The sequence below is a fragment of the Medicago sativa genome, chromosome 2 (assembly GCF_051527215.1).
Source record: "Medicago sativa cultivar Bolivia chromosome 2, Bolivia_mono, whole genome shotgun sequence".
NCBI classification, from domain to species: domain Eukaryota; kingdom Viridiplantae; phylum Streptophyta; class Magnoliopsida; order Fabales; family Fabaceae; genus Medicago; species Medicago sativa.
The window spans coordinates 10,396,669-10,408,576 of NC_140750.1; the positions used below are offsets into that span (position 1 = coordinate 10,396,669).

General features: G+C 37.5%; 2 protein-coding genes across 2 annotated transcripts; both read left to right on the plus strand.

The window, feature by feature from the left end:
- The first annotated feature begins 531 nt into the window (after positions 1 to 531).
- On the plus strand, positions 532 to 1,923 carry DMP2 (transmembrane protein, putative (DUF679 domain membrane protein 2)). The gene has a single exon (XM_085742787.1). The coding sequence runs from the start codon at positions 822 to 824 to the stop codon at positions 1,416 to 1,418; it is 597 nt and encodes a 198-aa protein (XP_085598913.1). The 5' UTR covers positions 532 to 821; the 3' UTR covers positions 1,419 to 1,923.
- A 5,723-nt stretch (positions 1,924 to 7,646) lies between these two features.
- LOC146944410 (uncharacterized) lies at positions 7,647 to 11,585 on the plus strand. The gene is made up of 3 exons (XM_085742788.1): positions 7,647 to 7,753; positions 9,649 to 10,463; positions 10,592 to 11,585. Exons 2-3 carry the CDS (start codon positions 9,671 to 9,673, stop codon positions 11,407 to 11,409), a joined length of 1,611 nt encoding a protein of 536 aa, XP_085598914.1. The 5' UTR covers positions 7,647 to 7,753; positions 9,649 to 9,670; the 3' UTR covers positions 11,410 to 11,585.
- The last annotated feature ends 323 nt before the right edge of the window (positions 11,586 to 11,908 follow it).

Genomic DNA, 11,908 nt, shown 5'->3' on the forward strand with positions numbered 1-11,908 from the left:
AGTGTGTCCCTAGCATTTCTCTTTGTAAAATATGATCTCAAAATTCAATTTAAAGTTCAACATTTTTATTATTATGAATTCTTCAGTTTTTGAAGCATAAAAAATCATATTTAATATATTCTCAATTCCTCTGAGAAAGAAGTTTATAGGCATCGAGGCATTTTACTTGCAATTCGTGAAGTTCACAACTCTTGCCCCAAAACTGAAGTAAATCCAAATTCCTCTAACTTTAACTTCCACAACTCTTGAGTTGCATGAAACATATGTACTACATTGTCTGCATGCACGGGAACTTAGGCTTTAGCATCACCAAAATCAGTTATATATCTTACGTACACTCCTACTAACAAAATGGAGATAACTCGTACGTCATTTTTTTAGTACAAGATAACTCATACGTCTTTAAGTATAGTAATAATCAAAATCGATCATACTAGAACACTTTATTTACCTAAATGATGATTATTTTAAGGATCTGAATTGCGTTTTGTTTAAGTTTTAAAATACAATCAACCTAAGGAAATAAATCATAACGTCCCTCCCTATATTTCGTTGTTGCTAATCATGATAAAACAAGAAAAATGCCCTGGATATGAAGCTATAGCTTGAATTAGAATTGAAGCTGAGTAGTGGCTTTTTCCAAAAGCATAAGTAAAACAACATCACACACAATCACTCTACACCCATTTTCCATTTTGCGTAGAAGCAACTAACTCTCATTCCATCATCATCTTCTATAAAATCACACAAACATCACACACAAAAATTCACAAAATCAAACAACCACATAGTGTGTTAGACAAGCTAAAAACAGAGAGAAAATGAGTGAAAGAACTTCAACCTCCAAAACAAGCACCAACAAAGGTGCTAGTACCATGACAGGGAAGACATTCTCCGGAGTAGGAAACCTCGTTAAGCTTCTTCCAACCGGCACAGTCTTCTTGTTTCAGTATCTCAGTCCAGTTGTAACCAACAATGGACACTGCAACACCATCAACAAATACCTAAGTGGTATTCTCCTTGTCATTTGTGGTTTCAACTGTGCTTTTACTTCCTTCACTGATAGTTACACTGGAAGCGATGGCCAGAGACACTACGGTATTGTTACCACAAAGGGTCTTTGGCCATCTCCGGCATCAGATTCGGTTGATTTGTCGGTGTATAAGCTTAGATTTGGAGATTTTGTCCATGCTTTCTTGTCGTTGATTGTGTTTGCGGTGCTGGGACTGCTTGACACTAATATTGTGCATTGCTTCTACCCGAAATTTGAGTCTTCTGAGAAGATTCTCATGCAGGTGTTGCCACCGGTTATTGGGGTGGTTTCTGGTGCGGTGTTCATGATTTTTCCAAGTTATCGCCATGGAATTGGATATCCTACTAGTTCTGATACTAATGATACCTCAGAAAAGTCTACATAGCTTCCCTTGTGCATGTTTGGATATCCTACAAGCTATTTCTCTACAATTTCGTTCAAAGTTTTCTTTTTGTTGTATTGGTTGTGTTTGATTAATTTGTCAATTCTAGTTGTATGTTTGTTTGGGTGTATATTTTTTTTTTTGAGTAATGATATTTTGACATCTATTTGATGACAACTTTGTTGACAACCTTGTTTTTCTCACTTCTTATTGGTCAAAAACAATGGAGAGAGAAAAAGGAAGAGAGATGATAACAACATCATGTGAGTATGAGAGAAAAAGTTGTCCAAAAGTTGTCAAAAAGTGGTTGTTAAAATATCATTTCTCTTTTTTTTTTTTAAATCGTTTGGGAGTGTATATTGTTAAAGATTATCAATTTGGAATTATCGGTCATGTAATCGGTCAAAACAATGAGTCAATTAGTTAAAAGTTACAACAATGAGTCAACGAGTTACTTGTGAAATTAATTATTGGTTGAATGAACAAATTAATTATTGGAACAGTAGAAGATGCCTTGTTGAATGTTTTCAATTGTAGATGAGTTTGATATATTCTTCCTTAACTCGATTTTGAGATACTAATAATCTTTGACATTCATATGATGATCTTGACATACATAAATACTCCCTCCGTCCCTTAATGTAACCCCCTTTGCATTTTTCACATTTCTTAAGAAAAATTGTCAGTGTAATTAATGTGTCTGTTTTGTGTATTAATATTACCAAATTGTCCTTTGTTTGTATGTGTATTAAATTTGACTATTCATATTTCAAGACAAATTAGTAATATTAATTAGGGGTATGTTTAGGAAAAAAGTAATAAATGAATCTAGTAATTTGAAAAGGGGGTTACATTTAGGGTGTGTTTGGAAGACAAGAGAAAGTGAAAGGAAAGATAGTATGAGGAAAGATTGTTGAAGGAATGAAAGAGAGTAGAAAGTGAATGGAAAGTGAGATGATTGTTTAGCCGTTTGGTATCAAAGAAAGTGGAAAGAAAAGTAAAGGAAAGATAGATCTATGTTTATTAAAATGACATAAATATCCTTACATTAAAAATTGAATATTATATATATATATATATAAAATTAATTAATAACGTAACATATATTAATAAAAAAACAAATAATAACCCCTAACAAACAAATAATAAATTAAAGGTATTATATTGCATAAAGTAATAAAAATTGAATGCCTGAAACCAAACCAAAGTCACGTGAGAAAACAAGCACATGTCATTGGAATTTTTTATTCAATATTGGCAATATTGTAATTTTACAATTCTGAAAACCATTCCCCAACTTTCTTCACTGCATTGAGTGGAAAGTTTTAGAACGTGGGCCACCACCAAATTGATACTTTCTGTCTACAGTAACAAAGCAACCAAACCAAAGAAAGATTACTAATCCATCCACTTTCTGTTCTTTCATCAATCTTTCCTTACACAATCACTCAAAACAAACAGACCCTTAGGGACAAAAATAAAATCAAATAGGTGGTTACATTAAGGGACAGATGGAGTAACATTATTCAGAAGCACCAATGATAGATGGGTATGGGGAACAAGGGGCCAATTTTGTTAATTATAAACCGAGAAAGACTTGTGTGGACCAGGACCACACAATTGGGTTTGGTCACACACATAGTTTTTTTCTTTCTTTCTTTACTTTTTCCATTTTCTCTCTTTTCTCTCTTCTCTCCCATTTCTTTGGTTGTGACCACACAATGGGGTTTGGTCCCTGGTCCACACAAGTATTTTCCTTATAAACTTGATTCAGTCTGCAGGACTAATAAAGTGTTAGACCAAGAGCTTGTCTGGTTCAGGCCAAAAGCAATTACAAACAGTGCCAAAAGCAATTCTAGCCAAAAACAACATGTTTGGTTTGGCTTTTTAGAATTGCTTTTATCCTCCAAAAACAATTCTCCATGAAGCTACAAATCCTAGCTTCTAGCTTTTCTAGAATCAATTATAAACAGTAAATTTTATATTTTATTATTACAACCTATTATTTTCCTTTATTGCCCTTTATCAATTCTCCTTCTTTATCAATTCTCCTTTAACTATATCTATTTTAGTAATTATACATTCAAAAGCAATTCTACATAATTGTATCCAAACATAAATCAGTTTGTTTAATCAATTCTACATAATTGTATCCAAACATAAATCAATTCTCTCAGAATCAATTCTGTCAGAATCAATTCTATCAGAATCAATTCTGTCAGAATCAATTATATTCAAAGCTGAACCAAACACACACCAAATTATTAAAGATAGGTAGTTAATTAAAAGAAAATTCTAAAAAGGAGTAGCTAGATGAGTAGTATAGAGATATAACATTAAATTCAAGTAGTTGAGATAAGTGTTGTAAGATTTACTATTGATTTGAGTTGAGAGAAGATGTTGTCATTTACAAATGAAGCAAGTAAACAAGGATCAAAAGTCTTAATTCTCTCTTCCTAATTTTCGCTCAAAACTCACCGTAACATTCTTCTTTTCCAACAAGTTCTTCCTAACATGCATGTACACGGAGGGAGGGGTGGCCTAATAGCGGAATGATCATCATTAATTTCTTACTCCCTCCGGTCACTATTATAAGCAAATTTTTACTTTTTAGATTCATTCAATAAATGATGTATGTGTTCTACAATATAGACCACATACATCATTCATTGAATGAACCTAAAAAGTCAAAATTTGCTTATAATAGTGACCGGAGGGAGTAAGTTGGAATATTTTTTTCCACTAACAAACCCTTATTTTAGTAATTACAACACATTCAATCATTAAAACCATCATTGTTAATTATTTTTTTAATAATCGTGTAAAACTCAAATGAGACATTTAATTTGAGACGAAAGAATTACTATTATTAAAAAATTATAAACGATTAATGTGTACACGTGTGATTAATTTAAATATCCAAAAAAATGGATACCTTCATTGTTGATGCTCTAAATATCATTTACAATTTAGTTGCTTAAGGAGGGATAATACTTGGGTGACATTGTGGTCGGTGACATTGATGACATTGGCCAACCACAATGTCACACGTGTACAAAGAAACAAAAAATATTATGAAAGAGAAAGAAGAAAGACATTTGTGACATTGTAATTGGTCAATGTCACCAACCACAATGTCACCCAAGTGCTAGAGCTCACCCAATTTTTATCATTTCACGTTTCCCAACTCTCTCAACAACTCACTGCTTTTTCTAAATATCATCCACCAAAAACTCTAAATCGGGTCCCACTAAACCCACAATTAGAGCTGTCAAAACGGGCCGGGCCTGCCCGCAAAAGTCCGAAAAAAATGTAGGGCTTGGACATCAAAATTTGGGCCAGTTTAAAACCGGGCCTTTTTAGCCCGAGCACGTTGCGGGCTAGCCCGACCGGGCCGAGGGTAACCCGATTATTTTATAATTATTTTTTAACATTATAATTTTCTACAGCCCAGCCCACCTGTATCATGTAAATTTTTTCTTCATATTAATTTTGTGCTTTTCTTTGTAAATTTTAAATGAACTATATGTCATTTTCTTTGAATGTATAGAAGTCCCAGAAAAATCAGTAAATTCACAACGCAGGTAATTAACTACTAACTACACCAGAAGCTATTAACCAATCTAAAAGTATAAAACCAAATCATTTAACTTCTAATAAGCCTTTTCATTTTATTTTTATCAGATTAACAAACTCGGGTGTTAATATTCTCTTATATAAGTTATAGGTCCTGGGTCATTTTAAATCTAGGCGATTGAGTTCCGAAAATATTACAGAAATACTTTTATTCCCTCATAAGGCAATTGATGGGGAGAACCACACATAACAACACATCCATTTAGAGAATTATTATATTAAATGCGTTGATAACTCAAACAGGTTTCAAAGAACATTGTGTCAAAAAAATTTATTTGATATAAGATGGTATTGTTTGAAAAGTTTAGCATTGATTGGTATTTTTTATTGTAATTTTTTGATTAAAAGTTTCAAGTAACCGGGCTGGCCCGAAAGCCCGTAGCCCGCAAAGGGCCGGACTTGGACAAATATTTTTGAGCCCGTTTACCATCCAGACCTTTTTATCCCGGCCCGCCAAAGCCCGAGCCCGTAATGGGCCGGCCCGACGCGGGCCGGGTAGCCCGTTTTGACAGCTCTACCCACAATATATCCAATTATGTAACTACTAATTTTAAAAAAAAAAGTACTTCAAAAGAAGAAGAAAAAAATGGCGGGCAAAGACTCGTTGTGGTGCAGAACAATTGGGAGTTTGGCCACTCTTATTTCATGCCAGTTATCCAAGCAGGATCCTCTAACATAAAGTTGTTGGTTTGTGTGTTACCACGATATTTGCAAGGCATATTGATGCTCTAAAAAGCCAAGACTTGTTATTTGAGTAATCTTATGAATCAAAGGAGGAGACTCTTGAAAAATGTATAAGTTAAAGGTTGGTGCATTTTGAGAAGAATTCAAGGCTTGGGAAACGCCTAAGAGTGTGAGAATTTTGTGTGCAACTTGGGTAAGAAAGTGAAAATCATTGCTTGATTGTAAGAAAGTCAATGAGTTAGGGGATGTTATTCGAGAGAGCAATGATATTTGAACAACCATTTGCCAACAACTTCTATGACAACCTCATTTTTCTCTCTTTTCATTGGTCAAAAATAATGGAGAGAGAAAAAGGAAGAGAGGGAGAGTAAGAATATAATGTGAGTATGAGAGAGAAAGTTGTCTAAAGGTTGTCAAAAAGTGGTTGTACAAATATCATTTCTCTATTGGAGAACATTGAAAGCTAAATATTTTGGTCATTTTTGTAACTCTATTGATCAACGGAAAAGAGTGGAAAAATGATAGATATTAGGCTTACTCTTGGAGAGTTTGTTGAAGCTAATTTCTTGTAGCTCTTTGTATTTATTTGTAACGACTCTTTAATAGTGGATTGAAAAGATGATATCTTTCTCAGACGTAGGTCATTGTTGAACATAATTATAAATAAACAAATTTTTAGTGTGTTGTTCCTTTGCTCTCTTCATCATATTGTTCTTGCTATGAATGTGATTTTGCTCTACAATTAGTTGTTAGATTAAATCTAAATCGATTTACGTTGCTTGACACAATTTTTGTTATTGATTGTCTTTGATACTTACTCCATACATCCTAGTTTATTTGTGATGTAATTCCAAATTCACAACATGTTCACTTAATTTCGTAATTTTATATTATTATTTTTTGCTTAGCCCTCTATTTTATCGAGAAAAGTTGCAACAAATTAAACTTATTTATGCAACACATGTATCGACTACAGTGAACGAATTTATTCCATTGTTGTGGTCACCTATTGTTCACGTATGTAAACAAATTAATTACAGTAGGTAAGCTGCTCAGTGAGACGTCCTAGGTGGAGTCTCAAGAGCACTTTTAAGAAGTAAATGAATGATACACTGTTTTCACTATCTGAAAAATCTGTCCCATCAAACATCCAAATGTTCCCCTTTTATAGTGCTGGCCTAATGGGCCTTTCTCTGATCATTCAAGGCCCATTAAGTTGTGATCCAGAGCCTTCTATTGGTTGCCTGTTTTCTGTACGGCCGCGCGTGGACTATAGTGCAACTCATCCGTACCAGGCGCGTGGAATCGAGATGCGTCGATCATCCGTGCTGAGCTGGCCATCTTGACTTGAACAATCAATCCGGCTGGAGTCGTGCTGAGCTGGCCGTCTTGACTTGAACAATCAATCCGTCGTTGACTGAAGTCGTGCTGAGCTGGCCGTCTTGACTTGAACCATGAAAGGGAATGGTCTATCCATGCCAGTCCACAGTCCACCAAGCGTCAAGCCTGTTAAGGCGTAGACGTTTGTTCTCTGTTTGATCGATCCATACCAGTCCACAGTCCACCAAGCGTCAAGCATGTTAAGGCGTAGACGTTTGTTCTCTGTTTGATCGATCCATCCCAGTCCACAGTCCACCAAGCGTCAAACCTGTTAAGGCGTAGACGTTTGTTCTTTAACCCGATCGATCCACTTTTCTCAATCGACTCATACCAATCTGTCGTCCACCAAGTAACTAATTAGTGACCGAGTTATAAACACTAGTTAGATTCCAACTTATATCATTTAGTATGTATTGTCACATCATTGTACTTGTCTCATTAATGCTTCTTTTCCATCATAATTGTTCAGCAGCCCCACCACACCCTTTGTTATTTTCTTCCCCATATATACTAGCTTTTACCTCCTTTTTCACACTACTACATTTCACTCTTTCCTTTTTACAGTGTTGGCTCTTTGTTGTGGAACTTCATTCTTTTCTTGCTTCACACAATCCCACTCCTTCTTCAATCCTTCAGAGGTATTAACTTATCTTCTTTGCATTCTTGTCTTGTTACTAGTTTACCATGTATTCTATGGCTAGATGTTGTAATATGGTATGTATGATAACGTGGTTGTACTCATGTTGATGTGATTAAAGAGACAAAATTTAAAACCAACAGCACCACAGCAAACCGAACTCAAACCCATCCAACTCAGCGAGTCAACTCGACTCCGCCCAACTCACTGAGTTAACTCGCCCATTCCAACTTTAAATCCCATTATTTTTCCTTTGGTTGCATATTTGATTGTGTATTTCTCATGACATGATAAGGGTTAGAATGTTTAGATAAACTTGTAGAAACTTGCCATATTTTTCTCATCCTCACATGGTAGTAAATCTTCTATGCGTCTTAGCTTTGTCTTTGAAATACCCTTTCTTTCCCTCAATCACGTTCAGACCAGCCATCTCTTTATTTTTATGCTTTAATACTGAAGGATGGGTTGGTGAGATAGGGAAGATAGAGAGTGGGACGGGTGGAGTGAAAGGGAATGGACGGGTAGAGTGAAGAGGGATGGAGGCGGGTGGAGTGAAAGGACACAGGAGTACTAGCTTTAGTGTTAAAGTATCTTAAATATAACCATATAGCAATGTGTGTAGCTACTAGCTAGTTGCACTTCCCCTTTACATTTACGTGTAGCTAGTAACACTGAACTCCTGTCACATGTATTCTTAATTCACATTGTTATGAGCTCTACCAGTAGTGCAACAACTATAGCAATAAGGAAGATGCATTTCCCAATAACAAGTAGGTGGAACATATCATACCATCCTATTATTGTTTTACAAGACTTGTCCCCACAGACCACGCCAGCAAGAGAGAAGGGACTGGTGTGACTTTCTTTGTGCTGGTATGTCCATAAATGAACATGTGATGCTAATTGTGTAACTCATCGTTGTAGCTGATATCTACGCCATCGAATGTGTACTTGTAGAGAATTGTTTCTAGAAAATTTATTCATGCTACATAAGCTAGAAATTTGTGTGATGTCTTACTATAATGTGATAGTATTAATGTTGCTAATAATATGGAAAATTTGACTGTAATATTATTGATTTCATAATAATAGTGTAATAATAATGATAGTAATAGTGAAGCCATGTGGGTATAAAGACAAGTGGGAGGTAGAAGCATGTGTTTACGAAGGCTAGAGAAATCAACCTGTCATTTCATGCTTGTTGTGAAACATGCTATCTCTTTGTTTTGGAGTGAGTTTTAACTCATGTATTTAGAAAAGTCAAAAAGGGAGGGTAGGGTTGGGTCAAGGGAGTGGGGGGACGGGTAGAGTGAATGGGGTGTGGGGACGGGTAGGAGAAGAGAGAGAGTGAGACGGGTAGGAGAGGAGGGGTAGAGGGAATTGTGCATTATGAAGTTCATTTAGACATAGTTTTTTCACGTGGCCCTATGCTTTTTCAACTGCCATCTTTGGTAATAAGTTTTTGTCTCTTGAGTGTAGAAATCAAATGGACGGGATGGAATAGAGAGAAAAGGGGGCGGGTAGGGTAGGTGAATGCTTTGTACCCTCTCGTGTCTTTAACATATAACGTATGTTATTTTCCTACTAATTTAATTGATAGCTTCATTTGATAAATAAAACATGCTTGTACCTTGTCATATTCAAATGGTTTTTAATTTTTTCATTAAGACGGGTAGGAAGAGGGAGTGGGGACGGGTGGAGGGAAAAAGACGGGTAGGAAAGGAAAGGTAGCTTACGGCGGCATCTTCTTTCTTTGTGTACTTGTAAACTTTCTCAGTATGCCTCGTTCGCCCTACCCACCCCTTTTCCATTAGTTTTTTATTTAATGGTGCAAATATATCTATCTAGCAATATGCCCTGTACACACAATAATAACTATGTGTTTGTCTGTGTCAGGAACTAGTGCATTCAATCCTTCATGAGTGATCAATCCATGTCTAGCTCTTCTGACCCTCCTTCCTCCGTAGCCATGTCGGAAGAAAGTGAGCATGATTCGGCGGCCGAGGAAATCCGTCAATCCTCCATCTATGATGACCACAACAGCATCTTTAAACTTTATGAACGTCTAACGAAGCCCTCCCGGAAAGGCTTCTTTGACATCTTCCCTTGTGTGGAAGGAGAGTTTGTCTATCATTCTCCGTCTAACCGAAAGTCAGAATACTATACCTATGTATATGATTGCTTCTTTGAAAAATTGGGAGTTCGTCTGCCCTTTACTGATTTTCAATGTGAGATCCTTCGAATCCTTAATGTAGCGCCTACCCAACTTCATCCCGGGGTGTGGTCCTTCCTTCGCTCCTTTGAAGTCATTTGCCATGGAGTTGGTTTTTCTCCGTCCGCCTACGTATTCTTTAGCTTTTTCCTAGCAAAAAAAAGTACCAACAACTCATGGATGAGCCTGAGTAACTTCTCTGGTCGCCGCCTTGTCATACCCTATCACACTTCTTGGAAGGGAATACACACTTTTAAAAAGAACTTCTTCCGCGTCCGTCCTGGGCCTAACTATCCCCAATTGTTTCACGACGAGTCTGGAAATCCTCTATTTCCTTTATATTGGACGGGAAATCCTCGTTCTAAAATTAGACTTAGCACTCTACCAAAATCGGATGTAGACGACCAGTTGATCTCGCTATTGAGTCAGGCTACGCCTGTCCCGGCATCGAAAGTGCTTGGAAATGAGAACCACCGCGAGAACCTAATCTCGTTATTGAGTAATTATTATTCTTCCCCTACCCCTCTAACTCCTCTTTTTCGCTTTTAAAATATGTACAAGACTTGTTTGCATCTCCACATCAATTATCGTGATTATGCTAACACACATTTTTTTTTTTTTTTGCAGGATCAGCCGGGATGGCACCACTCACTAAGGAAGAGCGTCGTGCTGCTAGGGCTCAACAAGCTGTGGTGCAGGGGGTTGCCTATTCCAACCCTGGACAAAACGAGCACATTGGATGTTCCACCGCTCAACCCAAGACGAGCTCCAAAAGAAATCATCCTGATACTTCTATGGTAGTGGCCCCCGAAGTCGTCGAGGAACGTTCCGAGCCTGAGATTTCGGAGCCCGCTCCTTACATGCCTCCATTGGGAACTTGGCATGCCGAGCTAGCGATTGGCAAATCCGGAGCCGCGGACCCCTCACTATGGGATGTTGATTTTCCTTTTAACCAGATTTTGAATCAAGCCACTACCTCAACAGACACAGCGAGGATGAATCATCTTGGAATCTCTAAGTCCCTGCAAGCCATGAGAGCTTACTCTTTCTGGACGAGTGCTCTAGCTAACTCCACCGAGGATCTTTGTCGTCGCCAGTTTGATTATTTGCTCAAGAATGTACAACCATTGAAAGATAAGGTCAATACACTTGAGAGACGGTGCGCAGAGTTGGAAGGTCAGTATAATCATGCCACTAAGGAGTTGGAGAAGGCTGAGACGGACTTGAGAACTTCTGATAGGAAGTTTCAAACTTTAAGGAAGGAGAAATCTGAAATTCAAACTCTTTTGGTCGCCGCCCAGGAAGCGCGAGACACGCTGCAGATGAGGATCACCGAACTTGCAAGCCAGGGAGTAACTGAGTATGATAATGGCTTCCGTGAGGCTCTTGGCCAGGTCCATGCTAGGTTTCCCCACCTTGATCTTGGTGAGATCCGTCCAGACTAGTGGGGACGTCGTGGAGTCGGTGGATAACTGATATTTATTGTGTTGTATTCGGACTTATGTTATTTTATTTTCCTGTAAGGCCATTTCGGCCATTCGCATTAGGTCACTTTTGGGCCAAACTATGTTGTATTTTTTAACCTTCGGATTGCTATGGTATCTCTTGTTATTGTTGTGTACTTCAACATGCTCTCTTTTACTATGCATTGCTCTTATCGCGTAAATTTGTCCAAGTCTACCCGACCGATACTCGCTTAGGTCTTGAAGACATGACTCCGCTCGACCACCCTTATTGAGACGTCAAGGAGAGTCTCTAACGGATCTCTCCCTATAACGTAGATTTGCCTAAGGGTCGGGTCTATACCGATACTCGCTTAGGTCTTGAAGGCGTGGCTCTACTCGACCACCCTTATTGAGACGTCAAGGAGACCACCCTTATTGAGACGTCAAGGAGAGTCTCTAACGGATCTCTCCCTATAACGTAGATTTGCCTAAGGGTCGG

Bases quoted from the DNA above. Each gene is read 5' to 3' on its own strand.
- DMP2 (XM_085742787.1), top strand. From the start codon at position 822: ATGAGTGAAAGAACTTCAACCTCCAAAACAAGCACCAACAAAGGTGCT.
- LOC146944410 (XM_085742788.1), top strand. From the start codon at position 9,671: ATGAGTGATCAATCCATGTCTAGCTCTTCTGACCCTCCTTCCTCCGTA. The intron at 10,464-10,591 runs GTAATTATTATT...TTTTTTTTGCAG, and splicing joins GAACCTAATCTCGTTATTGA to GATCAGCCGGGATGGCACCA.